The following is a 21975-nucleotide window of genomic DNA, read 5'->3' as shown; positions in this document are numbered from 1 at the left end:
ATGCTTCTTCTTAATTGCATTTCACTATTAATATACTTCTTCTTAACTGCATTTCAGTTCAACAATTACTTTGATAAAATACATCTTTTGTTATATGCAAATTGCTTTAGATACCTATTAGGTCCATCAATTCCCATATTTCCTAGTTACAGGTAGGCAGCCGTGTTGGTCTGCCCTAGTCGAAACAAAATAAAAAGGAAGAATTTTTTTTAATTTTGCTTCGACATTTAGCCTATGTTCAACACACAAAACAGCGGCGATTTGCTGTTGACAAAGGACAGCTGGACATTTAAGCGCCCCATTCCCTTGCACTTAGCTTAGGAAATTGCAACGGCAGGCGGATGTGCGCATGCGTTAATCATATTAGCCAAGCTCCGCCTCCACCGCCCTCTGGGCTCGCTTTGCATGCCTGCCGCCGCCTGTCTTGGTTGGCCGGCGGCAGGCCACGTGGCCTGTGACGCTACGCGGCAACGGGCTTTTTTTATTGGCGGAGGCGGGCCGACGCTGAAAATTTGAACGCGGCGGCGGCGGTTCCCTCAGTTGGCGAATAGGCGTCTCTCGGGTCGGCGGCTGTGCGGCGGCAGGTGAGCGGAGACGGGCGGCGGTTTCTCCCTCAGGGAAGGCGAGGGAGGGCGGAAAAGGCCCCCCCCGCTTGTTTTTGGGAGGAGGCTTCGGCCCCGGTCCAGGCCTTCAGCGGAAGGAGGGGGGGGCCGCGAAGGCCGTGAGGAACGGGAAAGCGGCTGGAGGGGGTCGCGCCCCCCCCCAAAACGAGGAGGAACCTTCCCTTGCATGCCTGTCTGCCTTGGTCCGTCTTGGGCTATTAGGCCTTAGCGTCGTCCCGTTTTTATTCCCTGCTTTTTTACCTCAAGGTGGCTTTCAGAGAAAAGGAAAGCAGCTAAAAACGGGGGGGGGGGAGGGGCGGGCGGCATCTCTCTCTCTCTCTTTAACCAGTTAAACATTAATACAGTGGTACCTCGGGTTACATACGCTTCGGGTTACAGACTCCGCTAACCCAGAAATAGTGCTTCAGGTTAAGAACTTTGCTTCAGGATGAGAACAGAAATCGGGCTGCGGCGGCAGCAGGAGGCCCCATTAGCTAAAGTGGTGCTTTGGGCGAAGAACAGTTTCAGGTTAAGAACGGACCTCCAGAACGAATTAAGGACTTAACCCGAGGTACCACTGTACTTCGTATATGCACGCGTATATGTGCATAAAATGTACTGTACAGATAATTGCAATGAGAACGGCCATGCTATAGTAATGTTGATAATGATTTATACCCCACACAGTGCCGGATTTACATAGAAGCTAAACAAGCTATAGCTTGGGGCCCCACTCTCTTGCTCCCCCCCCCCAAAAAAAAATTAAGGGAAAAAATTGGATGTACATTTCCAAAATATAAGAGTTCAACAGTTGTTGTTGTTGTTGCAACAGCAACAATTGTTGAACTTAACTTGTAATTTGGAACTGTACATCCAGCCTTGGTCCGTCTTTGGCTATCAGGCCTTAGCGTCGACCAGTTTTTACTCCCTGCATTTTGACCTCAAGGTGGCTTACAGAGAAAAGGAAAGCAGCTAAAAACGGGGGGGGGGGCACCTCTCTCTCTTTAACCAGTTAAACATTCATACTTCGTATATGTGCAAAAAATATACTGTACAGATAATTGCAATGAGAACGGCCATGCTATAGTAATGATGATAATGATTTATACCCCACCCAGTGCCGGATTTACATGGAAGCTAAACAGGCTATAACGTAGGGCCCCACTCTCTTGCCCCCACCAAAAAAGAAAATATATAAAGGAAAAAAAACTGGATGTACATTTCCAAAATATAAGTTCCACAATTACTATGATAAAATATATGTTTTGTTTAGATACCTATTAGGTCCATAAATTACTATACAGTGGTACCTCGGGTTACACACTCCAATAAGCCTGAAATAGTGCTTCAGGTTAAGAACTTTGCTTCAGGATGAAAACAGAAATCAGGCTCCGGCGGCAGCAGGAGGCCCCATTAGCTAAAGTGGTGCTTCAGGTTAAGAACAGTTTCAGGTTAAGTACGGACCTCTGGAATGAATTAAGTACTTAAGTCCGAGGTATCACTGTATAGCATATATTCAGCACAAAAAACAGTGACAATTGGTTGTTGACAAAGGAAAGCTGGACATATAAAGGGCCCCGTTACCTTCAGTAGCTATGGGTGTCATCAAACCTAAATCCGGCCCTGACCCCACCCATTGGCTGGGTTTCCCCAGGCACTCTGGGCAGCTCCCAATAAAATATTAAAAACTTGATAAATACATCAAACATTAAAAGCTTCCCTAAACAGGGCTGCCTTCAGATTTCTTCTAAAAGTCAGATAGTTGTTTTATTTCCTTAACATCTGAAGGTATGTTCCACAGGGCTGGTGCCACACCCCAGAAGACCCTCTGCCTGGTTCCCTGTAACCTCACTTCTAGCAGTGAGGGAACCGCCAGAAGGCACTCGGAGCTGGACCTCAGTGTTCAGGCTGAACAGGGGTAAAGACGCTCCTTCAGGTATACTGGGCTGAGGCCATTTAGGGCTTTAAAGGTCAGCACCAACACTTTGACTTGTGCTCGGTAATGTACTGGGAGCCAGTGCATTAAAGCAATCTGTTCCCAAAAGCCTGTTGGAACAAGGTGGTCTTCCCTTGCATATGCCGACAGAAGGACAACAAGGAGGGAGGCAGTTTAGATTCTCCTGGGATGGCGTTTGAAAGCCATGGGGAGGCTAAGTGCCCTTTCAAACCACCACTTTTTTTTGTTGTTGTACGCCCATAGTGACTCCCTTGAAATGCTCCTGATCCAGGAGCTAAGTTTCCTCTACTACAATTTGTAAGCTCAGAACACTGTACTGTAACTGGCTATTAGTTGGTTAACTTACTTTTTTTTATGGAGGGGGGACGCCAGGATATTTTTTTTTTTTATTCACTTGTAAGAGATATCTATACATGTCCTTGATTTTTAAAAGTCCTACCACACCGTGTCTCAAAACACCCTAAACCTTCAGCCACAGCACCGAGTCAGAACATCCTACATTTGAAGAGATGCTTAATCTTGTTTTTGCAGTATTGCTTTTGGCAGCAAAGCTTATACTTCAATGTGGCTTAGAATAGTGTTAATGGTAACCTGAGTGACACTGAATTTTGTTTACAAGAGCTCTACACTTTAGAGAACGGATGAGAAACTGGATTTCTGAGTCCATAGGAGTTGAGTCCAATAACTTGGAGAGCCACAGGGTTTGACATATGAGACCGCAGCTTCCCACCTAGAAGTATCCAGTTGCATTAAAATAACATTGTCAGCCTGGCTGTGGTTGTTAACACCTTTGCTTTCATTTCTAGAATGAGTCTGCATACCTTAAGTGGAGATAATGGTTGCAACGACATAGCTGCTGAAAGCTGTGCCATACTTTTCACATCTCCAGAAGTTGTAGGCAGACCTTCTATTCTTCGCCCATCACAGAAAGAAAATGTGCCACCAAAGGGGATGGTGAAGCCTATGAAGGTATGTCTGCTGTTACTGTCCAGCATAATTTTCTGTGTTAAAGGCCTGGTTCAACGGGTTTCTTTGGTGACAAATACCGTATTTTTCGCTCTATTGGACGCAGTTTTTCCCCTCCAAAAATTGAGGGGAAATGTATGTGCGTCCTATGGAGCGAATGCAGGCTTGTGCCATAGCTGCGCGCAACCCCTCTGGCAGGGAGAGGCTGCACGGGGCTGTGGCTCCTTTAGCCCCACACAACCTCTCCCAGGAGGGAGAGGCTGCACGGGGCTAAAGGGGAAGCCAAAACAGCAAACGGGATCCATCCTGCTCACTGCCTTGGCTTGTGCCATAGCCGCGCGCAACCCCTCCGGCAGGGAGAGGTTGTGCGTAGCCTGTACGCTGCTCTTTGGGGCTGGGCGGGGGGAATACCTTTTTTTCTTGATTTCCCCCCCTAAAAACTGGGTGCGCCCTATGGTGCGAAAAATACGGTACTTGTTTCACCAAGTGCACTGACAACAGTGAGCTGACCCTTCAAGGGTCATGGACCAGCAGCAAGTGTAATGTATACACTGGCAATGGTCTTCATTATAGGTATGTGTAACATATAACCATGGAGAGGCATTACATGGCCCAAGCGTTTGATATTCAGGTCTCACTTTATTATGGGATAACTATAGCGGACAGACTTTGTAACTCATATGCAGAATTTCCCCAACTGTTACCACCATGCCTGTTGGGCGGTTGTGTTCCTTTACAGTGATAGGAATGTGAGGGAAGACTTTTTATTATAGAATTCCTTTGAAATGTACCCATCACTGTAAAGGAACACAGGATCTCTGTTGCTTAGTTATTTGTATTAGTATTAGCTCTGTTCAGTTTTTAATACTTTTTGTTGCTTAATATCTGTTCTTAATCATATTTATGGGCATCTTTATTGATGCCTTTATTATTTTATAAGCTGCGTTGAGGGCCTCCTTAGTGGAAAGGAAGGGTATCAATATCCATGGATGTGCATGCATGTGTGCTCTCAGGGTTGTGTGTGTGTGTGTGTGTGTGCTTGCTTGCTCAAGTGATTTGTGTGACTTTCTCTTCCAAGGTAACTTTTCATACTCCTATGCGGGATTCTCAGACTCACAGAATCCTAAGTCCAGATAAAAGGAAGATTCCTGAAACACCTGTTATAGGAGGTGACTGCACAGATATCCCAGAGGATTTTGTCTTGTCTGCATCCAGTGCTGTGTGAGTAAATCAGATCCTCTTGATGTATTTTAAAAAAATTAAAACTAGAAAAGGTTATATGATTGCCCCTGTTCTCTAGAATACTCTCTTGCAGCTGTCTTTTCTGATTCATTGAGAGAGGTGACTGACTTTTTCTTCCTAGAAGCTGACAATTGATATTTTACGGGAAGTGTTTCTTCTGGTCCTTCAAAGCTAAGAGCAGCAGCATTGACTTAAGTGCTAGAACAGATTGTTGCATTAGCCCATGATTTCTGAAGGAGTCTTCCATTTGGTGACATTTTTGGGCATTAGAAATATTGAGTGGAAACGCTGACACCAAACCCTACATACATTAAGCAAAATAGAAACATTTCCACCACCACCCCTCCCCCCCAATGTCTCAACAAATGAAACTGATTTGTAAAAATGTTATATGGAAAAAATACGAGAGACATTACACATACTTCTGTAAAACAAGAAAATCTTTAATAAAAAAGAAGCATAAAAAAAGAAAATTGAGTGGATATCATGTGAAGATTGACCTAAGTCTGCAGAAGTCATTCTCCAGGGTGTCATCTACAAGGTGGCAGTGAGTAGTGTCTAGTCCCACACTTAGTTTAGGTGCAAGATACTGTTGATGGTGTAAGCCTATGCCTATAATAGCCCAAACAAAATCGCCCACCACAAATCATATACCTACACAACCCAGAATGTGTAGATGCCATACGCTTAGTCTTTGTGTAAATTACTGACAGGTGCATGGTTCCACACCAGTAATTGCCAAAATATGTACAAACTGACTCCTGAGTGCTTGATTCAGAGTGTTGTGGGGGTGCACACCTCCATTACTTATTTAGAGATGGTTTGTCTAATTTTTGCTTGGGCTCATACTTGGCAGTGTATTGTGCCCAGAAAATGCATTGGGGCACTTACCTGTAAATCTGGATGCAGCAATTGGGGCAACACAAAGCCGCCTTTTAGGTTGCACATAGTGTCATGCAAATGAAGCATTGGGCAGGACACTACTTAATGCCTTCTTATAGAAGACTCTCTCCTGGAGGTGTGGATATAGCGTTTGAGGTGGCCAAAAGCTTGTTTTGGGGTATACATTTCCAGTTCCACATTGAACACAATGTAGAAGACAAATACTGAAAAACCTAAGTTTGACATAAATTTTCCAGCCAAACTGAAGTGGATAGTAAATGCCCTGTTTGTAAGCATTGGGCTGCACCTAACAAAAGCCTCTTTTCCTGTGTGCCAAATGCGGCTCTTTTATTTTAATTATTCTTCAAAGGCCGTATTAACTAGCTGGTGATGGGTCTACCTTTCAACAGGAGTCAACAAACAGTTACCCTAGATGCTGATATTGCAAGTGAGAAGATAGAGGTGGAAGGAAAGGTAAATCCCGATTCTTCAGATGATGTAATGTCAGCAAAAAGCAAAGGAGCAAATATCCCTGACTTGCCTACTGACGACTTTGTGAAAATATCGTCTTTGGCAGCGTTTGCTGCAGCTGAGAAACAGGATGGCGATTCTCTTGGTGCAGTTTGCCTGCCTCAAACTGCTACAGAGAACAATCCATTTGATGAAGAAACAGGTTGCAAAACCCCATTGGCAAACAATGATGTGACAAAGCAATTTCTAAGCTCTGATTTGGCAACAGTTTCTAACGGAGTCTGCAAAACTGAGCCATTGTCCATATCCCACATACAAAATTCTCCTTCACAACACGTGCAAGGATCCTGTAGCTCTGAGAATGTCAGCTGCGGTGAAATAAAACCTTTTCAGACTGAGGAATCAGAGTGGCAAAATTCCACAGCAGTGAACAGCATCTTGCCGGAGTGTGAGGGGGAGGTTCACGTAACAAAACCTGAGTTCATAAAACTGGAACCAGATATGCTTGAAAAGGCAACTAATAAGGTATCTCCAAGGAAACCAGGCAAGGGTGCTGAAATGAAGGCTCCTTCTGGGAAACCAGCTTCAACTCGCAAAGTGTTGGAGGAAGCTGAAGAGAGAATGAACACTGCAACAAAGAGTTCTGTCCACAAAGCATCTTATAGCCTGGACTGCAATAAATTTGATGATCCTGACTTCACTCCATTAGGAGGTGTTTCAAAAATGCAAAATTCCCTTGAGTGTCCTATGCCCAGAACTAAAACAACAGATACCCAGGAGGATAGTATTTTGTCCAAAGCAGGCTTTCTTCAAGCACAGTTGCACAATCAACCGGATGACTTTGGAGCTGCAGAACTATTAAGTGAGAAATTGTAAGTATTTTAACACTAAATCTGGAGCAGTCCTGGGCTTGGGAAATGAAGTAGTACAAATTAAAAAAGCTTGCAACTTTATATCAATCCCCAAAACTAGCAAGTTAGAGAACCCAAGACAGGTAGGGGAAGAAAACAGCACACATTGGAACTATTCAGGCTTCTCTTATCATTTCATGCTACTCAGTTCTGTGTAGTAAAACTAGCCATAAACTCTTTAATAAACATGCTTAAGGAAGACAGTGTTCATAAACAGTCTTGTTCTTCTCCAAGGACCTTAAGGTGGTGTAGTTAACATGTCACCCCCACAACAACTCTGAGGTATGTTGGACTGAGAGGCAGTGGCTGCCCCAAGGTCACCCAGTGTGCTTCAAGGCCAAGTGGGGATTTGAACTCTGGTGTTCCAGGTCTTAGTCTGACACTAGTGATTATCCTGCACAGGTTCTTGCTAAAAATGGTGGTATTTTAAATATAGTACAATTGCATCTTGCATGGGCGTTGTGTTCTGTGGGTGGCATGTGTATATATAAAACTTCTATACTGTAACTACCCCCTTGGAACTGCCCCCATGACCATCCTTACCTTTCAAGGAAGGCAGAGAGCTTTTAAAATCTCCCATCATGCTTACTGGGCTCTGGGATGCTCCCATGTGATTTGCAGGACCATTCGAGCTCCTGCAAGAGCATCCCAGAACCCAGTGAGCAAGGCGGAGAGCTTAAAAGCTCTTTCAGTGATGGGGGAAACCCAGGGGCACAGGAGGAGCTTTTAAGCTCTCTACCCTGCATATGATTGATTTGTGGGATTGGGGTGCAAATAATAACCTGGCTGCCTTTCTGCTGTGCAAGATTGAAATTGCGCAAGTTATACTGTCTGTGCACAAAATTGAATTATAAAGTTATGGAAGGTACAGTGGTACCTTGGGTTACATACGCTTCAGGTTACAGACTCCGCTAACCCAGAAATAGTACCTTGGGTTAAGAACTTTGCTTCAGGATGAGAACAGAAATCGTGCGGTGGCGGCAGGAGGCCCCATTAGCTAAAGTGGCGCTTCAGGTTAAGAACAGTTTCGGGTTAAGAATGGACCTCCAGAACGAATTAAGTACTTAACCCGAAGTACCACTGTCATTTATTTATAAAGCACGTTGAACCAAGCTTTGTTAGCTGTCAGGTTCTATAACATATGCTGTCTTGTTCCCTATAGGAAAGAGAGTGATGAGCAGGTTATAGCTGAAGACCAAGCTGTGGCTGAAGCAGAAACTCCAGCTGAACCGTCAGTGGATTTGATGGTATGATATGACCCTGTGTACATTGTTATACCTGCACTCAAAGCTGTGCATACTTGCCAAAATGGAAAACAAAACTGCACAAGCATTCAGTTTCAAAGCTGAATTCTGTCACCTGCATAGGCAAGTTTTGCATATGCTTGTGGTGGTTTTGAATCACCCCTGCTAGTCATGGTGAGTGAGAGGCACTATGCAGAGCAGGAAAGCCTATCTCAGTCTTGGTCGTTTGAAGTAAACACAAACATACTTCTGAGATTTCAACAGATGTACTACTTGACCAATTTATTTTATTTAACAGATGTAAATACCACTTGATTGTAGTAAAACCTCTTAAGTGTTTTTAAAATAAACTTTGAAGTCCATGAAGCCTTAATGGCTAGAAATCCTGCCCTCTTTCTGGAAAGTTAAGATGCTCAGGATTCTGCACAGAATACCACATTCTGTACTTTTGGAATAATAAATGGTTCCTCTTGTTCTTAAAGGAGTATTGCATTTCCAAACAACAACAAAACCCCACCCTCTCCACTTCCCTCATTCAGATTCCAAAAGTAAAATTATTTGCTCTAGAAGGCATTAATGTTATGTTACTTTTATGCATTCTGTATGACTTCATGGAAAGCGGAGCTTTCGCTATGTCTGTAATAACAATGCTGTCTGCTTGGAAGTATGTTCCATTGCTTCCAGTGGTCTAATTCAGTGTTTCCCAACCAGTGTTCCGCGGCACACTAGTGTGCCGCGAGACGTTGCCTGGTGTGCCGTGGGAGGGAGGCGGGCGAGTTGGCCCTCCCACATCCCATCGCCACTCGCTTCGGCCGGCCTACTGGGCTGTCGCAGGCGGAAGGCCTGCGCATGCACGAGGTTTTCGCGCCTTCGGGATTCCCTTCACGTCTTCCTCCTCCCGGGTCCTTGAGAGCACGGGAAGCGGCAGCGCGAGACCGGCGTTGAGACAAAAACGCAAAGTTCCATTCAGGGCTCCCCTTTTGCCACGTCGTCTCACAGTTTGGAAGACAGCAGCTCTCCAAATTAATAGTCCTCTTTGAATTGGCGGGGCCTGAGCGTTCCACCAATTTAGGCCTCCTGCCGGGATGTGATATGGCTCCACCTTCCTCAAGGTGGTTCTGCTTTTAAATATTTTCCACCCTGTCACCATGAGGACCAGCGACTTCTTTTCGTAAAATATAAAATCGCTGCTCCTTGCTCTCGTGAGACTGTGTGTTTTAATTCGCAAAGGGTGTTCCGTGTACATTTGTGCGAGCTGTGCTGTAAAAAAGGGGGTCTGTATCCGTTTGTCAGTGGCAATTGGATGGCCGGATACTGCAGTGATGGAAAAGTTTTTGAAAAGAAAAGAACTGGACTCTGAACAAAATTTGGAATTATAAAATTACAAAATTATAAAATACTATCTTTGTGTTTATTTGATTCCTATTAAAGAGAGTTACTTTATATATAGTCAATATAGGCACAGAGTTAATTTTTTAAACATTTTCTAATGGTGGTGTGCCTCGAGATTTTTTTCATGAAACAAGTGTGCCTTTGCCCAAAAAAGGTTGGGAAACACTGGTCTAATTCCCAGGTAAATGGGTATAGGGTTGTAGTCACTGTCAGCAACAAAGTACTTTTGCCTTGCAAAATAGAATAATCCTGCTGCTACTGAGGCCTGTAGGTCATTTATCTCATTTGATGCAGCGATATAATAGTGGTCACCATACTGCTATAGTAAAGTTTTTATTAATACTAGTTCATTCACCTTTTATAAGAAGACTTATGGTATTTGAATAATAAATCCATGATCTTAAAGACCTTGTAATCAAGTTCCAGAATTCAAGGGAAAGCAATAATATTGCTAATATAACAACCTTGCGGAAGACAAACACTTTTTAATGTAACATTAAAAAGGTAAAGGTACCCCTGCCTGTACGGGCCAGTCTTGACAGACTCTAGTGTTGTGCGCTCATCTCACTCTAGAGGCTGGGAGCGAGCGCTGTCCGCAGACACTTCCAGGTCATGTGGCGAGCGTGACGAAGCTGCTCCGGCGAACCGGCACCAGAGCAGCACACGGAAACGCCATTTACCTTCCCGCTAGAAAGCGGTACCTGTTTATCTACTTGCACTTTGACGTGCTTTCGAACTGCTAGGTGGGCAGGAGCTGGGACCGAAGACGGGAGCTCACACACACCCCACACCCCCGGCGGGGATTCGAACCGCCGACCATGCGATCGGCAAGTCCTAGGCGCTGAGGTTTTACTCACAGTGCCACCCGCGTCCCAATGTAACACTACTTACATACAAAAAAGCAGCCGTCTGCAATGGCAAAATGACTTTTTAAAATGTGTTTATTGATTTTTGAGAACTTGGTTCTCTGCCCCAAGCTACTCAGTAAAGTGAAGAGGAGCAATTACCCTACTGTGCGATTTATTTCATCTCTCCACTTTAAGGAATATTTTCTTTAAACTTTGCTTCTTAGGGTAACTTGTCTTTAAATGGAGAGTTGCCTGGAGATGGCTTTTTGCTCCAGCCTTGTGAAAGGCCAGCAACAGTAATGCATGAAAACAACCAGGTTGCAGATACAGAAAACGAAGAGTTCCGATCACCCTCAGAAGGTAAGAGTAGTTGGAACTATGGACCTTTTAGGCCCTTCTAATTATTGTGCAGGTTTTTTCTAGTTAGTCATACCTAATTTTGTTTCCCATGCTTGGGGCAATTACATAGAGCACAAACAGACATCATAAGTAAAGTTAACAGATTTATTATAAAGATTTTGAGTGTCACCTAGTCCAACCCACTGCAATGCAGGAATCTCAGCTAGATGACAGGTGGCCACCCAGCACCTCAAAGGAAGGGGAGTCCACCGTCTCCCACTGTTGAACAGCTTTTACCTGATGTTCAGTAGGAATCTCCTTATAATCCATTGGTTTGCATCCTAACTTCTGGAGCAGGAGAAAACAAGCTTGCTCCATCTTCCATGTGACAGCCCTTTAGATATTTGAAGATGGCTATCATATCTTCTATGAAGACCGCTTTGCAGGAGTTTGTCTTAAGGATACACACACACACACACACACCCCAAATCAGTGTGCAAATATTTGTCGATAAAGCACTATTGTGACTGTCTTCATGTGCTACCCTGATTGGAGGACAGACTACTGCCATTCTCAAAGTTCTGCAAAGCACTTGCCGCGCACGCCTAGTATAGCTTTTTATTCATTTATATATAGCTTAATTCTAAAAAATAATAATCTTCTAAGTAGTTTACGAATATGTGCTTCCAGCTTTCATTGAAGTTCCAGGCACAGCCATGGATCCCGTAAAGTGAGGGGCTGGGAACCTGTAGCCTGCCAGATTCTGATAATTGACCACAGGCTCCCCATCCCTCATCTAGCCACATGTGACTCCAAAAGTGTTCAGAATAATGTTAGATCTGAACCTTTGACGAATTAATCTGTTCCTTCATTATTAAATCATAAGTTAAATAAATTTAAATGAAAAGTAGAAAGAGCTGAACTGTGCCTAGTAACTCCCACAAGGTGCACAGGCTACTACAAATTGCAGGAAGGTGCGCTCCCACTTCTCATCTCTAGAAAGGACTTATCTTGCCCATGCTACTTCTAGCTTTAATTACATAAAAACCATTGCTTTCTGCATTTATTAACACATTTGCTTAGTTCTAGGACTCAATATTGAAGTGGACTATCTGGAACAATTTGGAAGGGCCTCAGTAAGTAACCATTATGTGAACTGATTTTAAGATTTTTACAGCATTGAGCTACTATATTAGAACAGTCTATAAAAGAGAGTTAAAGGTATTTCTCTCAAGCAGAGGAGACTTAGGCTGAAGTAGATACTCCTAAGGATCTGAAGGCAATTGCAGAGGAGAGCTCTAAACGTCTACCTGCCAATATAAACTCAGTGTTATGTATATTTTCTCATTTACACAAGAGCTAAACTTGCTTTGTGGCAAAACACTGCCCTGTCTCCATTCTCTTCCAGTTAAACTATATGCTGCTTAAATCACAAAACAGATATAGAAGAATCTACTTTTATTGGGTTGTTTTATAGTTGTATCAAAACTTCCTTGCTTGTGGGATGATCTTTAATACAACTTGGAAGATCTGTACCCCAAATAATCACATCTTTGGCTGACTGACTTGTGCATGTACGTCGCTTACTTACAAACTCCTTCCCCATAGTTTAAAGAATCTGTCTTGAGGAAGCAATCTCTGTACTTGAAATTTGATCCGCTGCTCAGTGAAAGCCCTAAGAAAAGTGCTCCTGGTGCTAATGAACCTGCAGTTCGAAATGGGTAAGCATTCAATTTTTAGTGCTCTTCAATTTTGGAGCCTATTTAGGATTGTTTCAGTATTTTTTCTTATTTTAAATTAGACCATCTAGAGAAATGGCAGTCAATGAAATAAAAACATCTAAACCTGAAGAAAAGTCATTGGGACTAGACCTTCTAGGAGCTTCAACAGATCTAGTAAGTACCATTTAAATATCCCCAGTAGTTTGCAGATACAGGTGGTTTGTACCGTATTTTTCGCACCATAGGGCGCACCTAGTTTTGGGAGGCGGAAAACAAGAAAAATTTATTCTGAACCCCAGAAGCCAGAACAGCAAGAGGGATCTGGCTTCTGGGATACCGTGTGGCTGTTCTGGCTTCTGGGGTAACCGCGCCAAGCCTCTTCAGGGCAGCGGGATGAAGGCTCCCCCTGCCCAAAGAGGCTGTGCAGGGCTAAAGCAGAAGCCAGGACAGACGCGTCACTGAAGGGGCACTGCGCCTTCTCTCTCTCTGCGCAGCGCCCCTCCTTCACAGGAGAGGTGCTGCGCAGAGAGGGAGAAGGCACAGCGCCCTTCAGCGAAGCTGGAGAAGGAACAGAAGGAGACCCTTCTGTTCCTCCTCCGGCTTCCAGGACAGGCGTGTCGCGGCGAAGCCAAGGAGCCTGCATTCGCTCCATAGGACGCACACACATTTCCCCTTCATTTTTGGAGGGGAAAAAGTGCGTCCCATAGAGCGAAAAATACGGTAATTTTTTAAAAAAAGATCAACACATTGGCCCAGTTCAGAAATAGTATGAAATCATGGTTTCCTGCTGTTGTGTGGATGAGCCATGGTGAACCTCAGGCTTGTATGCTGAAAGAGGTCAGAAGCATTACATTTTAAACTCAAATGAACCAATTACGGTTTTTTAAAACGTTTAACAGTTTAGACATCAAGGGAACTATGGTTTGTCTTGATTCAGCTTGATGCATCTTAAATAGAGTATCTGTTAGCACAAAAATGCATTATAAAAGTACCACATGTAAATGTGTTTTTAAATTCTTGTCACAGGCCAGAGGTTCTCCAGATATTCCAACCACTAAGGATATTTCATTTTTGCCTTCTGCGCTGCCTACTGAAGCTATTGTGGAAGTGTTGAAATACACTCAGCAAGACATGGATACAGCTATCGAAAGGGTTAAACTTGAGAAGGACACGGTTATCAAAAAGCTTACTTCCGAGGTGAGAACATGGGAAGGAATATTTGAGTTGATACTATTTAGAAAGATACCGTTTAGAATGGCTTTTGATTTCCTGCTGGCTACAAGCTTGTGACCGATAACATTTGCCCACCTTGCAAGACTTTTCTGCAGATTTTCTTTACCAATGGGAGTTTTCAAACTGATCTTTGGAACACTAATCAAATTAGTTCCATCTAATGCTCCTGATCAATATAAACCACCAGTGTCATTTGCTTTTGCTTTTTTCCTTGAGTGATTATAAATAAATGGTTTCCTCAAAGGGCCCATACAAAAGAGAGTAAGCTCGCTTATCAAATGCTACAGTTGTCCTTAAGGTAGAATGAGGTCTAGCCCAAGGACTTTTCTGCATGTTGCTTTGATTCTAGCCCAGATCTAAAGCGACATCCATTACTGTTACGCTCTCATTTTGGGGACCCTGTGGTTTCAGGTACAAGAAAAGGAGATGGAAGCTTTGGAATGGGAAAGGAAGCATCACAAGATCTATTTGGAAAATAAAGAAATGGGGTAGGTGTACACCTGGGATACAGAAGCATGTTCTATGGTTGCTTTCTCACAGGACTTAAATACCACCAAATATATAGACCCATTTCAACTGGTATCTGACTCTTCCTTGGGCAGTGCTGGATACCTGTTGGACTGACTGGGATGATTGTTCTGCCCAAGGTGCCTCTGTCATTGCTGCCTCCTCACCTTTGCCCATGGCTGCTATTCCTCCTAACTTCCTTCCCCTCAGCTGTTGAACTGTTTTGGCTCTGCTGATGCGGCAAAAGTGCCAGACATGCCTCAGGCTCCCCCTGAGCCTCACTCTGAGAAATGGCTGGGGCCCTTCCTTGGAGCAAGGCATTATGGGCAACGTGGCCTAGGAGGGGTCCTGTGCATAGCTGTCAACTTTCAGATTTGAAAATAAGGGACCAGCAGCCTCGAAAATAAGGGATCAGCAGCCAAAATAAGGGATTTTGCTGTTGTGAAGAGTTACATTCACTGGTAGGATTGACAGATGCTGTCAATCCGGCATGAGGCTGTTGCAGCGGCGGCGCAGCCGTTAAAGCACCGCCCTTCTGCATCCCTCCCCGTCCCCTCCTTTTCCTCCTCCCTCAGGCCGCCTCCTCAGCTGCCACCACTGCTCCCGCCTCCGGGCTCGCGGGCAGCATGGGCGAGAGTCTCCGTCCCTTCCCTCTCTTGGGCGGGGAAGGGCCAATGGTACTCCTTGCGCCAGGACGACGGCACCAGCACACGCTCTCTCTCACAGCGGAGGATCCTGAGCTGCTGCTTCCCTCCCGAGCCGGGCGAGCATGAAACCCGGGAAATTTAAGGGACAGCAGCGGGACACGGCGCTGGGATAAGGGAGTTTCCCACTATATAAGGGACGGTTGACAGCTATGGTCCTGTGCTGCTGAAGCTTTGCTGATTATTAAAGTAACTTTGAGTCAGGGCATTGGTCCGTCTCGCCCAGGATCTTCTGCACTGACTGGCAACTACTTTCCAGGATTTTGGGCAGGCCATGTTTCATTATTGCCAAGGGAAACACCTGTTTTGGTCTAGATCCTCCATGAGTTGCCTAACTTCATTAGGACCATCTTTGTTAGGAGGGGCAAATTATTCTTATTTGCAGCTTATCTCAAAAGGAGAGGGAACTGTCACCACTACCACTACAGTGGAGATAAAAAAACTGCAATTAAAAACAACAGAAAAATAGGAAGAGTCACCCAGTGCAAGATGGCCTTTCTTCACGTAGGAAGCTTAGCGTTCTGGGTCATTAGTGCCAAGAACCGGGACTCTGGCAAAATCCTATAATCTTTCTTGCTATACATATTAAAATAAGCTCTTTCTCTCTTTTAGAACAATTGTTGCAGAGTTTGAAGTTACCGTAGCACAAGTGATGGGTAAGTATAATTACAAAACCATGAAGGCAGGGGTACTTTGTACTGAATCATATCACTGTTATATCTGGCCAGAACTATATGCTGACTACCAGCAGCTTTCAACTGCTCCCATCCAGATGTGAGTTGTTGTTGGGGTGGTTTTTTTGTTTGTTTGTTTGTTTTTTGAGGCCTGCTACAACTGAGGGATTCAACCTTGGAAACTTTGTGTGCAAAGCGTGTGCTCTACCATCGTGTATTCCTACTCCAAAGACATGTTTTGAGAGTCTTCAGCTTCATTCTTGCCAAACTTTTCAAAAAGACTAGGAAAGCACAGGAATTGAGAATCACAGAAGTATGGGACAGCAACAGAGATTCGAGATTACTTGATATTGGCTTAGCCCAGTCTATCTCAAACTTGGTCCCCCAGATAGATGTACAGCTTCCATCATCCCTAGCTATCAGGACCAGTCAGGGATGAAGGAAGTTGTAGTCCAATAATATCTGGGGGAGCCATGTTAGAGAGAGGCTGGCTTAGCCCATCAACTTAATTTGGAAGAAATTGACTGTCAGTCTTTGGTATATATATATATATTTTAAAAAACCAAAGTGTTGTTTCCGAGACAAATACATAACTTAAAAAAATGTGGTATGCAATCATCCACATGGCATCAAAAACATACTAGGAAAATCTTTTATGTTACAGATTAAGTCTCACATCCACAGGGAATAGTTCAATCTAAGTGTTAAGATGATTGTTCCACAGTGGCTGCTTCTATTAATAAACTTGAACTAGGACACGGGGAATCTGACCCTCCAGATGTTGCCGGACTCTAGCTTCCATTAGCCCTAGACAGCATGGCAAATGGTCAGGGATAATGGGAATTGGAGTCCAGGAACATGTGGTTCACCCACTCTTCTAAGGGACAGCATTAATTTGTATATTTCATTATTATAGGCTAATTGTCCTCTTAAGACACTGAAAACTAGTGAGGCCTAGCTGCTGACAGAAGCCAGTTTTATATGCATTATTTGAATATGAACTTAAGAGGAAGCTGTTCAAACAATGCAGGGTTTCTGAAAACTGGGTCTCCAGCTATTTTTGGACTACAATTCCCATCACCCCGATCACTGGTCTTGCTAGCTCAGGATGATGGGAGTTGTAGTCCAAAAACAGCTGGAGACCTGAGTTTCAGAAACCCTGTTCTATTTTGTTGCACATTGTGTCCTAAATTCTGCACCATGGAATCTATATCTGACATTTCTGAATATCTGCAGCCTTTCTTGAGGTTACTTGAAAACTGCCTTTCCTAAGACATGGGAGTAATGGGGCACTTCTACACAAAGATCTCTGGACTGTTGTCTGTTTTGGATCCTAGAGAGCAAGCAGTGCGTTTCATTTGTATCTATCTGTTTCTCTAGAGAATTCCCAGAAAGAAAAGGAGCTTGCCCAGAAAGAACTGCAGAAAGTACTGGATGAAAAACGGCAGATTAGCTCTGATCTGAATTCTGTGGAAAAATCATTGTCTGAGCTCTTCAAACGATTTGAAAAGCAGAAGGAGGCAATAGAAGGATATCAGAAAGTGAGCATTTCTAACTCGGCCAGCCACTTAAGTTTCTTGTTTCTTTAAACACGGGTCTCCCACTTTGGCTTTCTTACAGAGCCCCCGGTTGTTTCATGGACTATTGACCTGTACACCACTGCTTTATTCTTCCGCTGCCACCAACCAGGTTTCTTCGGGTGAAATACTGAGTCTCAGTCAGGTTGTAAAGTCAACAACGAAGATTAAAGTTTATTGAAGAACAAACAAGTTTTAAATACATTCAGAACGGTTTCTCAAATGCACGCCCTTAACTAGATGTGGCACTATCTCACTGTCACACTCTTCTCTCTCAGTTCTATCCCTGTCTCTCACTCTATCTGTCACAACCACTGTGTTCGACTTTCACTGGCTCTGTCTGACTCCTCTCCCAATGGTAAAACCCCTGGGCTGAGCCTCAAAACCAGGTAGGCTCCGCCTCTGAGCTTTCTCATTGGTCAATCTACATTAACCATTTCCACCCCCCTGTACAAGCATAATCACAAGGAGTGGTTAAACACCACACCCACCTTTGCAACTTTTAAGCCTGCAAAGCCAATGTGTCTCCCTGATTACACATTACATTTCAACACGTATGTAACAACTATAACTGTAGAGGCATGCTATTTTGAGATCCTGTTAGGAAGACTGCACTGTATTTTAATTACTAAGCGGGGGGGGGGGGGGACTTGGCAAGCGTGGTTCATCTTTGGTTGAAAATAAATTCATTTACTACTACGAATATCAAAATAATTGCAGAGTAAAATGTAAAGCAGCACTCTCCAACCTTTTTGGACCAGGGCTGGATGGGGGGATAGCATAAGAAAACTGGAGATGCAGTGGTACCTCTGGTTAAGTACTTAATTCGTTCTCGAGGTCCGTTCTTAACCTTAAACGGTTCTTAACCTGAAGCACCATTTTAGCTAATGGGGCCTCCTGCTGCTGCCGCACCACCGGAGCATGATTTCTGTTCTCATCCTGAAGCAAATATCTTAACCTGAAGCACTATTTCTGGGTTAGCGGAGTCTGTAACCTGAAGCGTATGTAACCTGAAGCGTATGTAACCCGGGGTACTGCAGTCATCACTGCTTTCCCAATCCCAGGCAGCCTCATGTTTGACATGGGAAGTTGCTTACGTCCTGCTGGTCGTAATTGTGGGGATCATACAAAAATCTCTCTCTCTCTCTCTCTCTCTCTCTCTCTCTCTCTCTCTCTCTCTGTGTGTGTGTGTGTGTGAGAGAGAGAGAGAGAGAGAGAGAGAGAGAGTTGCTATCTAATACAGAGCATTTCTCAGTACCAGGAACAATATACAAGGTGGCTACTATTATTTAGTTAGTTAGTTTACTGCTCTTCATCCATAGATTTTTCTTACACCAATACAGAAAAAGCTGCACCTGCATTTCTCCCTCTCTTGTGCAGATGATGCATACGGACCACACAGCAACCTCTCCCTCTCCGCCCAAGTGCATTCCCTTAATCACACACTGAGCATATTTTAGTAAAACCCTCTATGGATGAAGGGCTGCTATTCTACCCACACCCCCATACAACCCCTCCCAAACTATTCTTAAAAACAAACCAGAAAAACGCACAAGGACGCCCGCAGATGCTACATTGCCAATCCCTGCTTTAAAGGACCAGACATCAATAATGCTAGATGAGCTTCATTGGTGCCAAATGTAGTATTTGCTGAGATGTTGGTTCTGGACAGGAAACTAAAGAAACGGTATGGAAGGTTTTCTGTTATCCCAAATGCCTTAAAGTGTTATTACTTGATATAGAACAGGTGGCACACATGCATTCAACCTGTTTTCTTCTGAATACAAACAGTATAGCTTTCTATATTACAATGCACTTGTAGAGGTTTTAACAGAATTTTGCTGAATGTGTAATTTGTGGTGTTGATGCAGAGTGATTCTACTTTTTGACAGATCAAGATTTGGGCTTGCCCTCGCAATTATTTTTAAGAGGTCCTCTCCCCTCTGAAATGGCCTGAGTGTTTTGTTTTGTTTTTCTTCTTCTAGAATGAAGAGGCTTTGAAAAAATGTGTTGAGGATTACAATACAAGACTTAAGAAGGAGGAACAGAAATATCAAGCATTGAAGGCCCACGCAGAAGAAAAGCTATGCCGGTGAGTAATGAGGTGTTGAAATCTGGCCGTCCTTCAGATTGCAGTGCATTTAAGTAAAGCACCCATGTTATCTAAGAAGCTAATATTCCTGAATGCCTTTTTGACAGGGCAAATGAAGAGATTGCCCAAGTACGAAGCAAAGCCAAAGCCGAAGAGGCAGCGCTCCAAGCCAGTTTGCGCAAAGAACAGATGAGAGCCCAGTCGCTAGAGAGCAGCCTTGAGCAAAAGGTCAGTCATAAATTCTCATTGGAGCTTGGGACTGTTAGTGGTGGTTCAAGCAGAGGAGTGGAGGGGCCGCCTTCCAAAGGTTTTGCCGCTTGCAAATTAAATCCATACCTGCAAAACACATCTGAAGTCTGTATTATATGAAAATCTGCTGGACCCAAATTGCATCTCATCCAGGCTACTCATTAGCTCCAGCTGAGATCCCTGAAATGAAACAAGAATGCTGTGATTTGAGTACAGTGGTGCCCCGCAAGACGGAAAACCCTCTAGAAGAAAGGGTTTTCCATTTTGGAGGTGCTTCGCAAAACAAATTTCCTATGGGCTTGCTTCGCAAGACGAAAATGTCTTGCGAGTTCCTGCAGGTTTTTTTCCTCCCCCCCCCCTTTTCCCCAAGCCGCTAAGCCGCTTATCAGCTGATCCGCTAAGCCGCTTAACAGCTGATCTGCTAAGCCGCTTATCAGCTGATCCGCTAAGCCACTAATAGCGCTAAGCCGCTAATGGGCTTGCTTCGCAAGACGAAAAAACCGCAAGACGAAGAGACTCGCGGAACGGATTCTTTTTGTCTTTCCAGGCACCACTGTATTCCAGACACAAGCACCTCTCAGGCTTCTCCTTGCATTTTGCTACTTAAAAATGAGGCCCACTGTGCAAACTATTCTAATCTGTAAAAATATGGGTGACTTTTCTGAATATTTGTGCAGCTCCTACAGTCTCTGATACTACTTCTCTTTTCACAGACAAAGGAAAACAACGAACTCACAAAAATCTGTGAAGACTTGATTTCCAGGATGGTGCAAAAATGAGCGAAATTGTTGCATCACACAATTCCTGTTTTATTTCTAATTTCACAAGTCTGTGCTTTGAATAGTTTAATTACAAAAAATAACTACTAACTTGCACTGATTTGTCTATTAATGTTGGTTTTTATGAGATACAAAAAACAACTGAATGCCCATGTCTGTATTTTTGTATGTAAATAAAGCTTTTTGTGCACTTTGAGGTTTTAGTTTGGTTTTTAACTCTCCTGGAAGTCGTCAAATGACAAGTGCCCTGCCGATTGCTTTCCTTACTCAGACTACAATTTGTTTCTCTTGCTACCTAGTAGATCTAGACAGCCTTGAGTCTCCAAAGATGTTGCTTCCCATGTGAAAGGAAATGGCAAGATTATTATTATTTTTTCCTTCATGGAAAACTAAATGAGCACCCTCTTGTTGACACCACTTGCTGACTGGAGAATAGCAGTGGCTCTGAGTGATTTGTGAAAGCAGAGTGTGTTGAAGGGCCATTCTGCAATGTATTCCTCTTATATAACCCCATGGAAATAATATGGGCTGGGAATTCTTTCAGAACTAACCGTATATTCTTAAATGAAATGTTCCAGTTTGAACAAACTGACTAGTGTAGTATGTGGATGGGAAAAAAGTTTTACTTGCTATGGACAAGATTAGGGAGAACATACTCAAAATGTTGCATAGCTGGTATTTAAAATAAGATAAACCCACAGCTTTCGCCCCTATGCTGGAGGGGCTGTAACTGTATTGGTGCTATGTTTAATATATGGTGGACATGTGACGTGATCAAACCTGTCTGTGGTGCTGTATTTCAGGAGCTAAGCTTAATAACACAACAGGACATACAGAATACTCAGCTTGTTTTCCCCCACGGTAGCAGGTAATTTTTCTTGCAACCTGGCAATGAATAGCTCAAAGCTGGGAGAGCCGGGGCAATTTACATATGCATAACTGGAGACGAAAAGTCTGAACAGTTGCATTCACAGAAAAACTTACAAAGCAAGTAAAACATTAAAAGGACAACAGGCAGATGATGGCTTTCTGGAAATCTGGTATACATTAATATGCATGTGAACAAACACAATCAGATGTGACGTCGTCCTCCGACATATTCCCAACTGGAGTAATGAGTTTCATTGATTTCTTGGTCAGAGCCTGGGGAAAGGGGGTCATAATTGATTTGATAGTTACGTATACCGGTGTTTTATGTGACACTGGTTTTTTAAATAAAAATCTTTAGAGACAGAAAACACAGCTGTACCACCCCCTCCAAGTAAGTAACAGGTACAAATTATTCAGAACATTTATTCAGAAACAAGACCACATACTGAGGGAAATTGCCCTGTGTGTGCACACGTTTACGTTTTTCTCATTGTAATTGGATCACAGATCTTTGCCTGAAATGTATGGCTCTTAGACCAGGTTGAAAAGAAATCGTAAAATTCCATAAGCATTACCTTTTTTTTTTAATGAAATGTTTATTGAAGTTTTACAAAAACATAAGTACAAAAACACATGAAAAAAGAAGAAAGAAAAATAAAAATACAACATACAAAGAGCAAAAAGAAAATAAGAAAAAAATTAAAAACATTTAATT

At 43.4% G+C, this 21975-nt stretch overlaps 1 protein-coding gene and 1 long non-coding RNA gene across 5 annotated transcripts in view; both read left to right on the top strand.

Annotated features, from left to right (window-relative positions):
• The window catches only part of LOC309370311, a 174172-nt gene that overhangs the window by 114987 nt on the left and 37210 nt on the right, over positions 1–21975 (top strand). The gene's annotated exons all lie outside the window — the stretch shown is intronic.
• Positions 495–20586, top strand: TACC3 (transforming acidic coiled-coil containing protein 3). Of its 4 annotated transcripts, none has more exons than XM_081911719.1 (16): positions 495–584; positions 3366–3528; positions 4604–4746; positions 6060–6992; positions 8194–8278; positions 10740–10875; positions 11938–11990; positions 12463–12575; positions 12656–12749; positions 13602–13772; positions 14220–14296; positions 15632–15675; positions 17074–17234; positions 19256–19362; positions 19470–19590; positions 20325–20586. In XM_081911719.1, exons 2-16 carry the CDS (start codon positions 3367–3369, stop codon positions 20388–20390), a joined length of 2466 nt encoding a protein of 821 aa, XP_081767845.1. In that variant the 5' UTR covers positions 495–584; position 3366; the 3' UTR covers positions 20391–20586. The 4 variants fall into 4 exon arrangements, with proteins under 4 accessions (XP_081767845.1, XP_081767846.1, XP_081767844.1 ...); XM_081911720.1 differs by lacking the exon at positions 495–584 and adding an exon at positions 736–805; XM_081911718.1 differs by lacking the exon at positions 495–584 and adding an exon at positions 2801–2856.

Source organism: Podarcis melisellensis, assembly GCF_964234715.1.
Source record: "Podarcis melisellensis genome assembly, chromosome: 5".
NCBI classification, from domain to species: domain Eukaryota; kingdom Metazoa; phylum Chordata; class Lepidosauria; order Squamata; family Lacertidae; genus Podarcis; species Podarcis melisellensis.
Note: the sequence above shows the minus strand (reverse complement) of the source record. Positions and strands in the feature narration are given on the sequence as shown.